Source organism: Eschrichtius robustus, chromosome 14, assembly GCF_028021215.1.
Source record: "Eschrichtius robustus isolate mEscRob2 chromosome 14, mEscRob2.pri, whole genome shotgun sequence".
NCBI classification, from domain to species: domain Eukaryota; kingdom Metazoa; phylum Chordata; class Mammalia; order Artiodactyla; family Eschrichtiidae; genus Eschrichtius; species Eschrichtius robustus.
In genome coordinates, this window is record NC_090837.1 from 40572704 (window position 1) to 40591740 (window position 19037).

General features: G+C 46.7%; 1 protein-coding gene across 1 annotated transcript in view; it reads right to left on the reverse strand.

Annotated features, from left to right (window-relative positions):
* The window catches only part of NPC1 (NPC intracellular cholesterol transporter 1), a 48623-nt gene that overhangs the window by 1860 nt on the left and 27726 nt on the right, over positions 1–19037 (reverse strand). The window contains exons 10-23 of the mRNA XM_068563687.1: positions 17289–17389; positions 14982–15084; positions 12144–12333; positions 11128–11310; positions 9944–10058; positions 7955–8082; positions 7719–7859; positions 6404–6493; positions 5810–6000; positions 5378–5493; positions 4592–4721; positions 2543–2743; positions 1407–1638; positions 532–645 (exon numbers count right to left, since the gene is read on the reverse strand). Coding sequence (XP_068419788.1) covers positions 532–645; positions 1407–1638; positions 2543–2743; positions 4592–4721; positions 5378–5493; positions 5810–6000; positions 6404–6493; positions 7719–7859; positions 7955–8082; positions 9944–10058; positions 11128–11310; positions 12144–12333; positions 14982–15084; positions 17289–17389 — 2035 coding nt within the window. The remainder of the gene's footprint in view (positions 1–531; positions 646–1406; positions 1639–2542; positions 2744–4591; positions 4722–5377; positions 5494–5809; positions 6001–6403; positions 6494–7718; positions 7860–7954; positions 8083–9943; positions 10059–11127; positions 11311–12143; positions 12334–14981; positions 15085–17288; positions 17390–19037) is intronic.

Genomic DNA, 19037 nt, shown 5'->3' on the forward strand with positions numbered 1-19037 from the left:
TTATTGTTCAATTAAGGTATGTACTATTTTTTTAGACAATGCTATTTATCACACACTTTCTGTTGTTAACTCTGTAACAGTGTTGTGCAGTGGTAAAGTAACTGGTTGATAGTGCAGCCCTGTATCCTGGTTTAGCCTGAGAAGATTCTCCAAATGTGAACCACAAACTGCACACTGGGCTCCAAGCATGGCAGCTCCCCTGCTTTTCAACACACATGGCTGGCCTGGGTTTTAAACGGCTCTCAAATCAAACTTCTCTGTTTTCCTGCTTCAGCCATACTGTCGTCTGCAAAGGAGTCTCCAGCAGTAACAGTTCTAAAGAATTTCAGGGTGGAGCTCTATGCAAGATACAGCTATTTCATGAATTGCCTGAAAACTTGTAATCCTTAGGAGCTGCTGCTAAGTAAAAGATACAAATTGGGCTTTCCCTACTGAATCTTAAAGTTCCTTCTCCTGAGAAACACTCAGTCACCAAGCTGGGTACTTCACGGTGAGGTATCTGCCTGAGTCATCTGCTCGGGCTGTACTTACAGAGCTGCCCATGTGGGAGAGCGCCTCTTCTGCCCGTTCCACGCGGCTTCCCTTCGTGCTCACCGTGAACGCTCTCGTGATATGGCTGCAGAACTCCACGGAGATGCCACAGCTCTGAAATAAATAAAGTGCTTCCTTTACACCTGCCCTTCTCCAGTTAGAAACAGTAAAAGCAACCACCCCTTTCCCAGGATCTGTGGTTATCAGGGCACCCGGGAGGTAAAGGAGCCTGGAGCACCCCCTCTAACTTACAAGACAAAGCTCCCATCACACCAACTTAAACTGTCCCAGGAAGCTTGTGGAACCCTCCAGGCACAGTTTCCTCCAGCAGATTTGCCTCTGTTAGGGGGAAGCAGCTGAAACCTCTCAAGGTCCCCCCAACCCCCAGCCAGCCAGCACGCTGTCCTTTCTTTAGCTGGGCCTCACTACCGCTCCCCCTGAAGCCACGTTCCGTTCGTATCTGAAGAGCAGATGCACTGTGTCTGTTTTCTGTGAATACTTTCTCAAATGTGCACGTATTCAAGACTTTTAAAAAGCACCCGGCAACCACATGGAAGGCAAAAGGTCTTGGTCAGAAAATTCCACTGAGAAGGGGCAGTTTTTCTAACTGAAAACTGAACGTCGTGCTGTCATCAGGCTACATACTTAGGCAAAACACCCTTCAGAATAATAATCTAAAGGCAGAATGCCTAAGCCAGGCCGTGAGCTCACATTTCCGTTGCTATACGTACCACCCACGTCCAACTCCACCTGCCCCTGACCCCACCTGACCATGTGCGCCAAGAGCAGGAGCTGGCCTTGACCTCTCACCCCAAGAAACAATTCACAGCAGTGACATAAGGAGTGAGGGACAGACTGAGTGGACCAGGACTCACCATAACCAAGTTGACCAAAGAAACCGCATTCAAACTGATGCCCCAGAGCCACATGACACCGAACATGTTGACCAAGATCATAGCGATGGTGATGCACATGATCACCGCCGACCACAGCTCCCAGCCCAGGAGAACCACCGTCACCAAAAAGATGGCGCCCAGGGACACGCCGAGGTTAAAGATAGTGTCGTCAATCATGGTCAGGTACTGTTCGTAGAAGACGTAGAACACACTGGAGAGGGGGAGAAGGTTCTGTTACAGCTTGTTTTTGCTTCTGGAATCTTTACTCCTCATCCTGCCACAACTGCAAAACGGAAACTACCTTGAGAGACATCCTCACATAAAACCTCCCTGTTTGTGCAAGACTCACCTCCAGCAGTTAAGCTGGACCTCTGACCACTGACACCCAAAGAAGGGCCTCCGAGATGTGTATTTTATATATAAGGTTTTTGTTCATGTGCCCAATCCATTCTGCTTTATAGGCATTTATCTACAAAGAATATTCTGTGGTTATTTCGGGAAAACAAGCCCTGGTCTGTCCTGAGGGCTACCCCCAGCCAAACGGGGTCTCATGCAGGGCCTGAGAAGAAAATGTTTTTTTCGGCAAAGTTAACCAGCTCCTCTAAGGAGTCGGGACACCCACTCCAAGAACTCCGTCCACAGGAAAACAGGCTGTCCTCCTGCCAGGAACAGGTCCAGACTCCCTTCAATGAGATTGCAGGGGTTGGGGGGAAAACCACTTGTTTCTCTTACTTTTCTATATTTTCCAAATTCAGTATTTCATAAAATATTTTCTTTATGAGGAAAAAAAAAAGAAAAACAATAAATGAAAACAGAGAAACCTCCATAAAGGCACTGTCCCCAGCGATCAGTTGCCGGGCCCTCTCTGTGAAGATGCTCCCCGGGCGCCGCGCCCCCTGCCCCCCGCCTGCTTTGCAGGGCGTGAGCTCCAGCCCTGAGACCTCAGTAGGTGCTGCAGATTCTGGCCCAGGTGCCGTTTCCTGAGACAGGCTTCACCTGTGCTCAGGACGGAGCCGGGTTCAGAAGGAAAGCCGAGTTGTCGGCCCCCCAGCAAGGGAACCCCAGGGTGTGGGCGCTTCCCCAGGACACCCTCATTTACAAAATCCACACGTTACCTGTATGGGAACACACGGTGATCACTTCCCTCCAGGCCCATGGTTCTGGTGATTCTGCTGGCGATGAGGCGGGCCTTTTCCATGGCGTCGATGAAGTCAGCGGAGGTCTTGAGTACCGTGTGGTAGGTCATGAAGTACGTGGCTCCGACGCCCGTGCCGTTGCCGAGGATGTTAACTGCTGCGCTGTAAGCGGCGTGTCCCCTGGAAGAAGACAGTGGTTATCAAAGGCCACACCTCGTGCCGTACCTGCAGAATCTGAGCATCAGGGCTGAGTGCTGTCACCTGACCCTGGGCTCAGGGATCAGAGTTTGCTCAGCAATGCTGTGTAACAGGAGGCGGGAACGGACAAGGGCCCTGGGGTCAGGCCGCCATGAGGTCGGCCTCAGCCCTGGAACCCTGGGCAGAATTACTGAATTTGGGCTGCAGTGTCATCTGCACAGGGTGTACCACCACCTACGCATGGGGCTGTGTGGTGAGTCAGCGAAACAGTGTCGGTGAGGTGCCTGGCACGATCCTGGCACACAGGAGGCTCCCTGTCTGTTGCCCTCCTACGAGTTGAATTCAGAATTCATTCTGACTTCTTTTATGCAGCCGAGCATTCAGTCTGCCAGGAGACCAAGCTACAGGGTTCATTTCTTCTTTATTTTTAGGGACAGTCCTCCCATGGTACCTAGTCTAGGTCTTAAAACACAGACGTGAGATGTATGACTGACGGGACTCTGGTCACATTATGTATTCTTATGAAGAACAGGGATGTCCAGCGTTTACCTAATGTACACCTGGACACTCACCTTCCTACCAAAACATCCAAATCCCCCCAACTCCAGACTTCAGTCATCTTTGCTATTTCTGGGCCGGAGATCCTGTTTCCACGGTAGCTGGCTGCCTGGCTAGATGGGGGAGTGAGACAGCCCATAACCTCACGTACAGACAGGCTGGCAGGAAGCACAGTGGGGCTAAAAGAATCTGAACCTTCGGGGACTTCCCTGGTGGTGCAGTGGTTAAGAATCTGCCTGCCAATGCGGGGGACACGGGTTCGAGCCCTGGTCCGGGAAGATCCCACATGCCGTGGAGTAACTAAGCCCGTGAGCCACAACTACTGAAGCCTGCGTGCCTAAAGCCCATGCACCGCAACAAGAGAAACCACTGCAATGAGAGGCCCAAGCACCACAACAAAGAGTAGCACCCCCCTTGCCGCAACTAGAGAAAGCCCGCACCCAGCAACAAAGACCCAATGCAGCCAAAAAAAAAAAAAAAAAAAAAAAAAAAAAGAATCTAAACCTTCATCCTGGGTGACGTCACCAGAGCAGAGCTGCAGTGCCCCATATGCCCCAGACACAACTGGACAGATCCTTTCACATCCTGAATCGCCCGCATCCCTCCCCACAATCTGCCCTGCCGGTGGTCTGCACAGGACTGTGTCCTTCATGCCGCCAGGAGGGGAGCGTGAAACAGAATGCTCAGGCCAGGAGGGAATCGGGTCAAAATGAGAAGGAGTTTTGTTTGTGTTTTTTCTTTAACATCTTTACTGGAGTATAATTGCTTTACAATTATAAAGTTAGTTTCTGCTGTATAACAAAGTGAATCAGCTATACGTTTACATATATCCCCATATCCCCTCCCTCTTGCGTCTCCCTCCCACCCTCCCTATCCCACCCCTCTAGTGGGACATAAAGCACCAAGCTGATCTCCCTGTGCTATGCGGCTGCTTCCCACTAGCTATCTATTTTCCATTTGGTAGTGTATATATGTCCATGCCACTCTCTCACTTCGTCCCAGCCTACCCTTCCCCCTCCCCGGGTCCTCAAGTCCATTCTCTACGTCTGCGTCTTTATTCCTATCCTGCCCCTAAGTTCTCCAGAACCATTTTTTTTTTAAAGATGAGTAGGAGTTTTCTTTAAAGGCGTTTTGGTTTCTCTGAGGGACAGGGTGGGGAGTGGCAGAGAAGAGGACCTTCCCGCCCACCATTCCCACCCCAGCCCTCCCCAGCTTCCCAGTGCAAGTTAAAGGGGAAGCGGGCACACAGCTGAATGGTTCAGTGTCACTTACCCTTTGCCACACTTGGGGTTCGGGTTATCGGAGAGGAACATGGGCAGGAACCTCATGAAGTCTGCGCCCTGAGGCCTCTGCTTGCCCTCTGGAGTCAGAGGCCGGCAGTGGACGCAGGCAGGGTCAACCACTGTGCAAACAGGTTGGGGGAGCCACGGTGAGAAGGATGGGTCTCCAGATTAAAACATTTAAAAATAATGATAAAGAAGTGACAGGAATTCTTTTCCTGAATCCTTCTGTTTATCCAAAAGCTTCAAACACATGGTTTTCACAGTCTAATAAACTTGAGGTCCCATCTGTATCTAACACAGGCTGTACAAATTTTCTTCCCCGAGGCAGGCTTCCTGCTTTAAGGACAACCTCAGTATGTTATTACCAGAGCCCAGGACGTCCATGTTTTTATCAAGAAAATCCTAGGACAGACTCAACACTTTTACAAAACCATACGGCAGTAGTGATAAACAAAGAAAAGCACTCCCATGAGAAGCTATGGCCAGATACCAATCAAGAGAGACCATCAGCATTGTCGGGAAAAGATGACAAACCTGAAAACCAAAGTTCCCTGACCTGGGCCTTGTTCAGCCTGCAGCCCCGTGGGGGGGCTGGAAAGGGGACAACAAGGTATCTCCAGAGTGAACAACGGAGGAAGGAGATGATGACAAGGGGAATGAGATGCAGCAATGGCAGACAAACAGGTGGACGTGGAGGTGAAATGCAAATGATTTTTAAATTATAATGTTAAAGTTCTTCAGAAAAAAGGGAAAGATCTGGAAAAGGATCAAGTACCCGACGCGTTGCAGAACCGATCCGTGCTGTTGTAGACTCTACAGCAAGACGACTGTGGCTTGACCCAGTCAAAATAATCGTCAATCCAGGACGAGGGAGCAAAGCCTATCCGGGTACTAGAGAAAGGAGAGAAAGGGTTACTGATGCCCCCACAAGGAGGAAGTCTTCAGTTTCGGTCCTTTTCTTGAAATCCAAAACTTCCTTTTCTAGACCTTTTAATGCCACCCAGTCAGAAGACAAACCACATCAGTGCTTAATGGGAAAAGCTTCAGAATATGAGGTGGTAAATTTGCCCTTTAAAAGGTTTTGCTCAGGTAAAGCTAGATTCAACCCACATTTTGCAAGATAGATTTTCCAGGAAAAGCTATCTTTAGAGAGAGGTCTCAGGCCGAGGTCCCGGGCCAGGAGCCCGTCCGCGGCTGGGGTACTGACTAGTTGTCCAGCTGGGCGGCGGTGAAGATCTGCTGCACCAGCGAGTCGTTGTTGCAGCCCAGGCCCCCACACACCATGTTCTGCCCTTTCAGAGAAGCGTAGTCGTGCCCTCCCTCCACGACAAAGTACACGGGCGGGCCCGCGTGCAGGTAGCGATTGAGGGACTGGAAATAATCCGTCACGTAGGAGTCCTGAGAGAGAGAGCGGACAACAGGACACAGTGTGAACGTCCTGTGCAAGCGAGAGGGGGGGCTCCCGGCCGAGACGCCTCGAGCCCAGGTTCCTGACTCCCTCCACAGCCAGCGCCCCCTCCCCACCCTGGGCCCAGGGGCTTTTCCAGTTGGTCCCACCATCAGGAGGACACCTCACGAGGTCAAGACCAGCTGCTCGCATTCTGCAGCCATGCCCAAGGCCTGTGAGCTCAGAAGGCCCGGGCCTCACGGGCAGAGCTCTGGCGAGGTTCCTGCAATGCGGGAGAGCCTACCAGCATCCGCGTTTAGAAGCGGACATCGGCTGAAACACCCGCGTGAGTATTTTGAAAAATGTATTCACCATGGGCTAAATGAGTTAGGATAAAAAAAGAAAGCGTCTTACATCTGGCATTGACAGAGACTGATCCAAGCCGATTTCTACTTTGTTCAGGACTGCGATACTGAATGACAGAACACCCACAAATACCGCTACCTGGAATGAGGAGTTACAGGGTTAGAGTTATCATGATTAAGAACATAAATCTTATATTTATTTATGGCTGCCCTGGGTCTTAGCTGTGACATGCGGACTTCTTAGTTGCGGCATGCATGCAGGATTTAGCTCCCCGACCAGGGATTGAACCTAGGCCCCCTGCACTGAGTCCAACCCACTGGACCACCAGGGAACTCCCTAAATCAAATCTTAAACACACAAAACAGGACTTTTCTAAACGAAAAGCAAGTTTAAATGACACGCTAAGAAAACAAGGAGTCTGGGGCAGTAGCCGAGGTCACGGTCTCAAGAGTCAAGCCACCTGGGTTCAAATCCTGGCTCTGCCACTTACAAGCTGAGTGACCCTGGTGAAGTCACTTAACCTCTCTTAGCTTCTATTTCCTCCTCAATAAAACAGGAAAAATAAGACTTGTAACATCAGATAATTTGTGGATTAAATGAGAAAATTCTAGGGATAATGCAGAATTTAGCGTAGTACCCGGTTCTGAGCACAATACCAGATATTAAGTGTTCAATAAATGTTAGGTGTTACTATTACTTTTACTGGAATGAATTTACATTCTTTTAGTGGAGATGTGATAAGTTATAGCTGTTGGCTATATCCAGTGTGTAAACTGTACTACAAAACGCTCTTGCATGGTTGCTGGGGATGAGGGACAGTGCGGGGGAGGGAGGTGGGTGACATTGAAGGTGCAGGACGAGGGTGATGGAACAGATCTATATCTTGGTGCTTACACGAATCTGCACATGTGATAAACTGACACAGAACTGGACACATACACTGTGCCAATGTCGAACTCTTGGTTTTGTTATTGAACTACAATTATGTAAGACCTTGGGAGGAAACTGGCAAAGGGCAGCTGGGTCCTTCTCTGCGCTACCTCTGTGACTTTCTATGAATCTGTAATTATTTAAAAACAAACCAACCAACTTAAAACAGAAAGTCTTGCTTATATTGCCTGCTAAAAATATTTTATATATTTGTACATATTTGCTTTTGCATTCTTGTGTGTGTGTGTGTGTGTGTCTGTGTGTGTATATATATATATATATATATATATATATATATATATATATATATATATACACACATATATATACACACACACACACTTAACAGCTGTCAGAATCCTTCCCAAGCACTCTGATTTCTTAGAAGGCATGTGACAACTTTGGGGGAGAAAAACCACAGACAGGCTCCTACCACAATGGGCCGCATCCAGTCCTTAAGCAGAAGTGGAGCATAGGCGTTTCTGAAGAAGTGAAATAAGCAGCTCTCCGAGGCCTGGATGCCTGCTCTGTCTGCCGCGTCCCCGACACAGCAGAGGACGTCCAGCCGGTTCTTCTGAGGGGAGGAAGAGGAACAGAGGTCACCCTCCAGCCACCTCATCTAGATTCTAGACTCAAATGAAACAGGCTGCACGCCTGATGACAACTTACCTCTTGCCGCTTAATGTCTAATCCCAAGAGACTCACAAAACAGGTAATCTGAAGGAGGAAGTCGATGAGGACCGCCATCCCCGCAAAGAGAGAGAAGGTGTGCACAGCTGGCATCACGGACAGGCCTCCTGCGGGGAGAAGGGAGCAGCCACGTCCTTCCCAGCTGAGGGCTCAGCAGGCCTCACAGGCACGTGCACGTGTGAACACGCGGCACCAGAGCAGGCCAATCCCACAAGAATCCCCCCAGTCCTCCCACCCAAAGGCACTCTGCGCAGTCTGCGGGTGTCACACCAGAACCACCTGGGGAGGTTAAAATGCACGTTCCAGGGACCGGGCCCCATCCTACTTTATCAAGACAATGGGAATTCAACCCCAATTCTACTGTTCAGAATTCTATGATCCCAACTCTGTAATTTAACAAGCTCTCCAAGCAAATGCATGCACTTTCACATTTGAGATCCATTAACACAGGCCATTTCTTACAGTACCTGCTACGCTTCAGTCCACAGGAGGGATGGTATTTCCCATCTGCTATTATATCATCCAATCAGTCTCTCGGTTTAGTTACAAATGAGGATGCTCCAAGCGTCCTCCAGGCTAAGACTCAGAAGCTGAAATCTGGCTGCCCATGGGCCAGATATATGGAAACCCACTTTAGAATTCAAAAACAGTTTTTAAAAAATAAGTAGCCAATATTTAACAATGAGATTCACAGTGTCGCTTGAGGGAAAAAAAATTTAGATTCACGGCGTCGCTTGAGAAAAAAATTGGACCTGGCAGCACTGGGCCGGCAACACGTAACTGCCTCTTGCAGGTGGGACCCCAGAATCTGGTGCCACGGTCCCCGCTGCTCCTCCTGTCCCCCCAAAGTCACCCCAACCTTAAGGCCCAGGGTCAGCTGCTATCACCAACACACTTGCACTGGTTTTTTTTAATAACAGAAAAAGGGGAAGTAACTGTTTTGCATCTGTATCCATCAAAAGAAACCACAAGGGCCACAAGTTTGTTCCACAGTGCACTGCTTCGTGGAAACGGGGGATGATATATGCTAATGACGTGTCTGTGTCCAAAGACCACACCTACGATGTCCCCCCCATGGCCCCTTGTAAGATGACCTGGTGGCCCCTGCAGGCATTTCCATTGGGACCCACAGATCGTGTGTCTTCCCTGGACTTACTGGGCGAGTCTAATCAGCGTCCTCTGCAGAGGATGTGATCAGTTTTCTCTTACTACATGCCAGACATGGGGGTGGGGAGTGCCCTGCTAGTTAAGACCACCGATTTCTCCACATGAAAGAATACAGAAGTGCTGGGTTTTGTGCCAGCTTATTCTGGCTCCTTGTATCGAGGGAAGATTAAAGAACTTCTGCTCATTGACGAGGCTGCTTCCCAGTGAACTGTGTGTGCAGAGGCGGGGAGACTGCCTTTCGGAACAGTGGCAAACACCTTGCGAGCTAACGCCTGTGATTTTGGAGTTGCTGCCGAGAGTGCTGTGTCGGGAAGGACTCTGTCGCCCTCCTTCAAGAGCGCTATTTTCAAACCCCAGCACTCGCCATGGGTGCCCTAAAGGGGGAGGGGCAGGAGTCCTAGGTATCTGAACCCCAACATCAACACCGTCCTGAAACAATGTGAGAAGGAAGGCACTTGCTGGAAATTCCCTGGTGGTCCAGTGGTTAGGACGCCGTGTTTCCACTGCGGGGGGCACAGGTCGGGGCGGGGGGCCGATCCCTGGTGGGGGGAACTAGGATCCTGCATGCCGCGTGGTGTGGCCAAAATTTTAAGAAATTAAAAATTAAAAATAAATAAATAATGTAGTTAAAAAAAAAGACACTTGCTAATGACACCCGAGATACCGCCACCAATTTTTCTCGTGGTCCACTCTGATACTTTCCAATCACAGAATAAAACTTAAAAAAGAACGCAAAGGGTCATATACTGATACACCCAGGCTCAGCAAACCTCAAGGTTGGCAGATTCAAAGAGTAATTACCTAAGAAAAATGCCACCGTCTCTGAAAAGGACGACAGGAAAATACTTGGAGCCACTTCTCCCAGCACCCGGCCCACCTGCTGGTCCAGCGTCTCCCCTTGGAGACGTTCATCTCTCTTAAAAATAAAAAAAAAAGTTAAACATTAAAGTTTCTCAATTACAATGCCACCTCTTTGCTTCTTTGGTGCCTTGTGTTAAGCTGATGGTAAAAAATAATGATTAGTAGCATCTACTTGTTGTTTGTAAACTTTATACAATAAAGTGGTGAGGACCCCAAACTTCTCATGTTGATTCATTCGGGATATTTCTGAAGCCCGGAGCCAGGTAACAGGTGAGAATCTAAAGGAAGGATTGAATCAGATTATCAGGAAAATACATGCAATGCAGGCTGCAGGTGGCTGGACTTTTAAATAACACTCCTGCATGCCACTGGGTCTCTGCCCAGGTAAGCGCTACAGGACAAGGGACCCTGGGAGAACCAACGGATTGACGTCATTTTTTACATCAGTGGGTCCTGTGTCGACCTTTTGCCTTTTACTGGCACCTCTGACAAATCCCTCATTCTTCTACACTATATTGAGAATCATTTTCTAAATTTATTTATTTATTTATGGCTGCGTTGGGTTTTCGTTTCTGTGCGTGGGCTTTCTCTAGTTGCGGCGAGCGGGGGCTACTCTTCATCGCGGTGCGTGGGCTTCTCATTGTCCTGGCTTCTCTTGTTGCGGAGCACAGGCTCTAGACACACAGGCTCAGTAGTTGTGCCTCACGGGCTTAGTTGCTCCGTGGCATGTGGGATCTTCCCAGACCAGGGCTTGAACCCATGTCCCCTGCATTGGCAGGCAGATTCTTAACCACTGCGCCACCAGGGAAGCCCGAGAATCATTTTAATAGCTGTTGTGCCCAAAATATTTTCCACAAGTGTGGAAAATAGCCCTTTTTTGCACACATGTTGCACATATTTTAAAACCAAATTCTCACTTTATATCTATGCCACCAACCAAAGAGAATGTTGGTCTCAATCTTCTTGGTCTCAAAATGTCCAGAACAAGTTACAGGCACCAATAAGCAACACAGAGGAACGGAAACGAAGTCTCCACGTGTCACACTCAAATACTCCGCATGGAGCTGAACAGCCGTATGTGGAGCCTGGTACTCGGTCAGACTCTGTGAGGCTCTGAAACGCACCTGGTAGGTCTGGACCAGAATGAAGATGTTGTCCACTCCCACAGCCAGCACCAGGAACGGGATGACTTCTATCACAATGAGGGTGAAGGGGATCCCAATGTAGCTGAAGATGCCCAAGGAGCACGCCACTGAGCTCAGCACGATCAGGATGCCCGCGATGCCCAGGGAGATTTTCGAATCCACCTGGAGACGCCACAGAGACATAAATCCTCATTTAGGGTGCTTTTTGTCCTGTTCCTAAAAGGTCTTCATTTTCACCTCTTTACCTGGATATTGCCCATCTAGATTTAAAAGTACAGTTCCCGGTTTGAGAGAAGATATGAAAAGGTGTCTAGGTCTTCCCTAGCAACATATATATATATTTTTTTTCAAATGTCTCCTGCCAACATACAATGCATTTATTTATTTATTTTTTTACATATATGCTAGGTATTTTTTTTTTTAATTTTTTTATTTATTTATGGCTGTGTTGGGTCTTCGTTTCTGCGCGAGGGCCCCCTCCAGTTGCGGCAAGCGGGGGCCACTCCTCATCGCGGTGCGCGGGCCTCTCACTATCGCGGCCTCTCCCGCCGCGGAGCACAGGCTCCAGACGCGCAGGCTCAGTAATTGTGGCTCACGGGCCCATTTGCTCTGCAGCATGTGGGATCCTCCCAGACCAGGGCTCGAACCCGTGTCCCCTGCATTGGCAGGCAGATTCTCAACCACTGCGCCACCAGGGACGCCCCCTAGCAACATATTTTATCAGCCTACATTCTTAGGTGATGGCAAGTTAGAAAAAAAACTGGATTATGTGAAATAAACTTTAAGTTGAAGATAAGAAATTGGAACTGAAGAAAACAGATGCAGGAAGCAGAAAATGTGACAAACAAGTAAAACACAGGACAACTTAAGGCAGTTTTGAATATAATGAATTAGGATTAAGCGGAGGCAAAAACATGCCATCACGCTGTGTACTGCCATTTCCCTCTAACACACACACACACACATGCACACACACACCTACACACCCCACTTACCAGAAACCTGCTACAGCTTTTGATATGCCCCAAGGCTATGGAAATATATAAAAACATGATGCCATAGCTGATTAGAACAGTGAAGATATCACTGTTACTTTCACGATCTAGTTCATCTTCAATACTTCGTTCAGCCTTAAAAGAAATGGTCAGATTTGGATTCTTGTAGTTTTTCACAAAATTAATAAACCTAAAAGGGTAAGCAAAATTTTGTATTTTTAGGTAAAACTTAGTGACAACTAAGTAAGGAACTTCTTCGTAACTTCTACGACACAAAAGCCACACTTAACCCTTATACCTCATTAGGACCTTCTACACTGGTAAGCAGAAGGTAGGACACTTCCAGATTACGAAGTTCCAGACATGCTGAGTTTTCCAGTATTTAAAACAGGTTTAGAACAAGTTTAAAAACTGCTTCATGGTCTCACTTCTTTTTTTACTAAAAAAGATTTCTAAATGAAGTATATTATACTACAGACATATGCTCATGGAACAAAAATTTTAAAAGTTGATCTACAGATTCAATGCAATCCCTATCGGAATCCCAGCTGCCTTCTTTGTAGAAAGACAAGCTGTTCTAAAATTCACATGGAATTGCGAGGGGCCCAGAATAGCCCAAATCTTCTTTTTCAAGAAGAACAAAGTAGGAAGATCCACACTTCCCAATTTCAAACTTACTACAAACCAAGAGTAATCAAGACAGTGTGGTTACCAGCACAAGGCAAGGACAGGCATACAGATCAAAGGATCAGAACTAAGAGTCCAGAAATATGCCATGTATCTGTCTTCACCTAATTTTCAATAAAGGTGGCAAGACTATTAATGGGGGAAAGAATATCTTTTCAACAAATGGTCTGGGGCAACTGGATAGCCATATACAAATAAATGCAGTTGGACCCTTACCTCACACCATGTATAAAGATTAACTCAGTGGATAAAAGACCTTTCAAATGTAAGAGCTAAAACTATAAAACTCTCAGAAGAACACAAAGGGGTAAATTTCCAGGTCCTTGGGTTAGGCAATGGTTTCTTGGCTATGACACCAGAAGTATGAATAACAAAAGAGAAGATAGATAAATTGGACTTTACCAAAATTAAAAACTTCAGTGTTTCAGAGGATACCATCAAGAAAGGCAAAAACACAGACTGGAGAATGGGAGAAAATATTTGGAAATCATACATCTGATAAGGGACTTGTAGAATATATAGCAATTCTTATAGTTCGATAATAAAAATACAAATAACCCAGTCAAAAAATGGGCAAAGGATATGAATAAACATTTTTCCAAAAAAGTTATACAGATCGGTGCACGAAAAGATGCTCAAATTCATTAGTCATCACGGAAATGCAAATCAAAACTGCAATGAGGGAATTCCCTGGTGGTCCAGTGCTTAGGATTTGGTGCTTTCACTGCCGTGGCCCGGTTCAAGCCCTGGTTGGGGAACTAAGATCCCGCAAGCTGTGCAGTGTGGCCGAAAAAACAAAACAAAACAAAACAAAAAAACTGCAATGAGATACCACTTCATACCCACTAGGATAGCTGGAATCAAAAAGTCAAATAATAACAAGTGTTGGCGAGGTGTGGAGAATCTGAAACCTCCATACACTGCTGGTGGGAATGTAAAATGGTGCAGTCACTTTTTTTTTTTTGGCTGCGCCACACAGCATGTGGGATCTTAGTTCCCCAACCTGTGGAAGCAAAGCCTTAACCACTGGACCACCAGGGAAGTCCCATCGGTGCAGTCGCTGTGGAAAAAAGTCTGCCAGTTCCTCAGAGTTACCGTATGACCCAGCAATTCTACTCCTGGATATATACCAACCAAGAGAAATGAAAACATGTTCACACAAAAACTTGTATACGAATGTTTGTAGTATTATTCCTAATAGCCAAAAGGTAGAAACAGCTCAAATGTTCATCAACTGATGAATGGATAAACAAAATGTGGTATACCCATAGGATGGGATATTCTTCAGCCATAAAAAGGAATGAAGTACTGACACATGCTACAACTTGGATGAACCTTGAAAACATTATTCTAACTGAAAGAAGCCAGACCCAAAAGTCCACGTACATGATTCCATTCATATAAAAGTCTGGAATAGGAAAATCTAGAGACAGAGAGTAGACTGGTGGCTGTGTAGGGCTGGGTGTTAGGAGGGTGACCACTAAAGGAGATGGGATTTCTTTCTGTGGCAAAGAAAATGTTCTAAAATTGACCATGGTGATGTTTGCACACATCTGTGAATATACTAAAAGCTACTGAACTGTACACTTTAAATGGGTGAACTGTATGGTATATGAATTATATCCCAACAAAGCTGTTCAGAATCCGTCCTCCTCGGTCCCCTCTTCCCATTCTCTAGAGGTTACACCACAGCTAACCGGTTCCCAGGTCATTTGTTTGATATCTTTTCTAGGCATGGATGGCATGCATAGCATATATTTGTCCAAACACGCTGACTGCAGTTTTTATTTACTACCTTGAACCATTTATTTATCTCACCATCTTTAATGATGAAATAATATTCTACTGTACTTCTCCCTACTAATATACACTCAGCTTGCTCCCAGGTTTTGCTGTTAGAATATAATGCAAGGAACATTTCTGCATGGATACTTTTGCATTCTTGTTGCAGGGATATGTATTAAAAGAATGTTTATAGGTAAATTTATTTATAGATTTTTTTTTTCATAGCACCACCAGTACCAAGTGAAAAAAATGGCATAACTTAGATCTACTGTTGGTTAATTTAGTTGAACTAAGTGTAAATGCTTTCTGCTACGGTCCACCTTCCCACAGAAAGAACAGCTTGTTTAGATCCCGTGAGCAACTCACTCTTTTTCCCAGGCCTGGGCCCTCTGGAGCTTCTCTGTATCGTTACAGTAATTATTGACAGGAAAGGTAATCACCAGGGCTGTGGCGTTATTGTAGTTTTGATCTAGAAAGGAAAAAGGTGACATCAAAAAGAAGATTACAAGCGTGCAGAAAACTAGATCAATACGAGGGGAAGAGCACAAGCCAGTTAGGTGCCTGGTTTCTCATGGGGCTGAAGCCTATAGACACCTGAGCTCGAGGAACACAACAGGAGATCTGGTGCCTGTGTAGTTCAGCTAGTGAAGAAAAAGGACCCTCGTGTGGAAGTAGGCACAGCTGTCATTCGTATCATCATTACTACACGGCACGTGCATGGTGACAATTTCAAACAGAGCGGAAAGGTGTTCAGGGAAAAGCCTCTCTCCTCCCTCAGTCCCCGCCTGTGTCTCAGCTCTCCTCCCCACACCATGGCGCTGTGACTCCTTCCAGCCACGGTCCACGTGCATAAGCACAGTCTCCCCTTCCCTCCTTGTTTACACAAGCAGTGACACACTCTTCTGCAAATGCTGCTTTTAAAGTCATATCCTGAGAATGCTCTGTTTTAGTACACAGAGAGCGTCCTTATTCTTTTTTCTGCTGTATGATATTTCCTAGTATAATTTAACCAATCTCCAGTTGATGGCTATATTTGCAAATTTTTTTGGTATTATATACAGAATTACTACAAAGAATAACCTGATATTTCCGAGACGTAAAATGTAATTCGTAGAATCAATTCTTATAAGTACAATCACAGAATCGAAAAATACGTGCATTTCTAATTTTGATAGATTCCCCCCAACTGCCCTCCAAAGAGGCCATCCTGTTTTTCATTTCTTTCTTCAACAAAATATTTACTGAGACCTACTTTGTGCCAGACATTATCTTAGAGACTATGGATACATCAGTGAGCAAAGGAGATAAAAATCTCGGTCTTCCTGGAGCTTATGTTCTAGTAACCATTAATACTTCCACCAACAATGTGGTTTCCCCACATTCATCCACAAAAGATTTTATCAAACACTTAGATCTTTGCTAATCTCATATGTAAAAGATTGAAGTGAGAGGCATTTCACTAATCTGGAGTGAGGTTCAGCATTTTCCCCATATAACTGAAAGCCACTTGTATTTCTTCTTTTGTTAACACTCATATGGCTCTGCCCACTTTTCTTTTGGGTGGCTGACCTCTTCTCTTTTCCCCAAGAGTTCTCCCCATATTAAGGAAATGCTGTCTGTTATGTATACTAACTTCTTTTTTTCTCCAGTTTGCTGTTTGTTTGTTTTTTAAACTTTATGTTTGTTCTCTACACAGGAATTTTAAATTCTCATGCAGTCAAATTCATCAGTGTTTCCTTCTGTGGCTTCTGCATTGTGTGTCCTGCTTAGAAATGCCTTCTCCATTTAAAAATTATTTTAAAAAATTCATCCTGCATTCTCTTCTAGTACTTTAGTAGTTTCACTTCTTATATTGTAATCTTTGTTCCATCGGAATTTACTCTGGTGGAAGGAATAAGGTAGAGAACAAATTTAATTTCGATGGCTGTGGCGACCCAGCTGGTGACACCATCTTTTCCCCACTGATTGGAAACCACATTGTGTTACATAAGGCAGAGTAAAATTTAAATACAGCTCACAACTTCTCCCTTCCCACTAGATGAGGAGAAGAACATCTGGCTTCTTCATTAGGCCGGAGAAAAACCTGTTAGGCTGCCTGTAATTAGGCTTCAGATGCCAAAGCTGTCACATGATTCATTACCCCATCATACCTAATATAATCTGCTCCAAGGTGCTGCAGGAACCAGCAAAGAGCAAACCAACTGCCTCTCCCACTATAAAAGTGTTTGAATTCTTAGCCAACTGGTTTAGAAGGAAAAAAATCTATCCACTTTGTTTCTTTTCCCCCATCTCACATATTATCTCTCCCCCATTACAGATGTTCTTAACCAGAGGGCTACAGACTCCGCAGGGGCTCTCTCAACGAGTTTCAAGGGTTCCATGAACTCCCTGAAACTGAGCAATGTATTACGTGGATGTACACAATGGCATTACTCTGGGAAAACGTCCTTAGCTGTCGACAGCTTTCCCAAGAGTAACCTAAAAATGGCTAACACCACTTCCTTCAGATGCACAATAAAACCCAAAGCCAAAGGAGATATTATATTTGGGACCCAATATACTGGGTAAATAACAAGAGTGCTTGCTTGATGAAATCTTCGTAATTACCACTTGACTGTTAATGACAGGACCAAGACTACTTTATCTAGCAGGAAAAGTAAAAGCTTCTCTCACCATCATAGCCTCCTAACACAAGCCACGGGAACACTGGTCCACCAAAGGTCCCCAGGCAAGGATCGTGGAGCAAACTGGTGTCATTCAGGGAGGCGGGAGCCCTGCCAAGAAATCAGAAAACAACACCCAATTAGAACAACCTTAAGACATCACTGAGACCTAAACGTTTACACAGCAGTCATGAGGCGGATTAAGAATGTGGGCCTGAGGTTGGTTCCTTGGATGAATAATAACAGTTCAGTAGTTGCTTTTGGGGCTAGAAAGGAAGAGGGAAGCAGTGGAAAAAAGGGGTAGGCGCCATGCTAAGCAGTTTGGATTTTTATCCTGTAGGCACTGGGGAACAATCAGATTTGGGGAAAAGGGAGGTCATGAGCTGTTTGACAAAGATAACTCGGGTGGCAAAGCGGAAGGAGGTCTGGAAGTAGGAAAGAAAGAAGCAGGGAGACCAGGCCGGGGACGCCAGCAGCGCAGGACAGACAGACAGACAACCGGTGACAGGGAACCAGCATTTTAGCACAGAAGTCAGGCGGACTCTGGGCACACGTGAAGGTCCTCGTATATAATGTGAACCACCGCCCTTCAGCGCCGAGGGACAAGGGACGGGCTCAGGTCCTGGAGGTCAGGTCACTGCTGGGGGCAAACAGCAGGGCTGCAGGGCTGCACAGAAGCTGAGTCCTGTCAACCCACACATGTGGGGCTCTGCCGCCACACTGCGGGCTTGAGGGCTCATGCTGAGGTTAAAACCCACAAGAGTTACGTGAGGAAGAGTCCAGGCATCCCGTAAGCGGTAGGCGTTGATGCCATCATGTGATGCGGGGGAAGCAGGAGGTCTGTGCTTGCTTCTGGGCCAGCCGGGCTCCTGCAGGGCCTGCGTGCCCCCAGGGGGAATAGCCCAGGGAAAGGTGGAGGGCGAGGAGGGAGCTGAGAGCTGGGGACGCACAAGCGGACCCACAGACAACACACACCCCTGCCGCGCAGGAGAGGAGCTGCTCACGGTGGTGTTTCCACACCTGTGTGAACCACGCTCCCCTCGGGCAAAACAGAGAGAAAATAACATTTTTCTTTAAATATTAAAGTTAAATAATACCGAACCTTTTTTTCCAATTGCCCGTGGCTGCCCTGTACCACCTGTCCTTCGGAGAACACGGCTTTGGGTACATGGGCTACACTTATTGTTTCACGGGCTTGTGTTTATAGATGTGACATCCTGAAGAGAGTAAACACAGCCCAACCACCTAGAGTCAGTCATATTCCAGTAACAAAAACAGATGGAACCTAAGGTCACCAAACCAGGCCAGAAGCCAGAGCAGTTGGCTGTCAAGATGTGGTAAATTGAGCAGCACGTTCCAAGGTGACAAGGAATAATTTCTCTGCTTCCATAATGAAGAAACAGCCACAGTGGTGGGCCGATTGGCTGAACAACTGTCTCTGGGCCAGATCAGGCCAAGGTACATGGCATCCAGGGACGGCAGACGCAAGCCGCAAGCCGCTCCTCCTGCCGCGGGACAGGCCTAAAGATCACCTCACAGGTCACCAAGCACGGCTTCTCCGTGTCTAATTCAAACCATACACGCACCCTGCCCAGCCAGTCGAGCGTCCGAGGGGAAGCAGCTTCAGTGCCCTCCGATCTAACTGCACTCTAATCCAGCCCCCACTCCTCGAGGGTATGCTGCACGTTTTAAAAACTCAGTATCATGAAATAAATTGATATTTGAAAGACAAGAAAAAGCACTCCAGGCTTCTATTTTT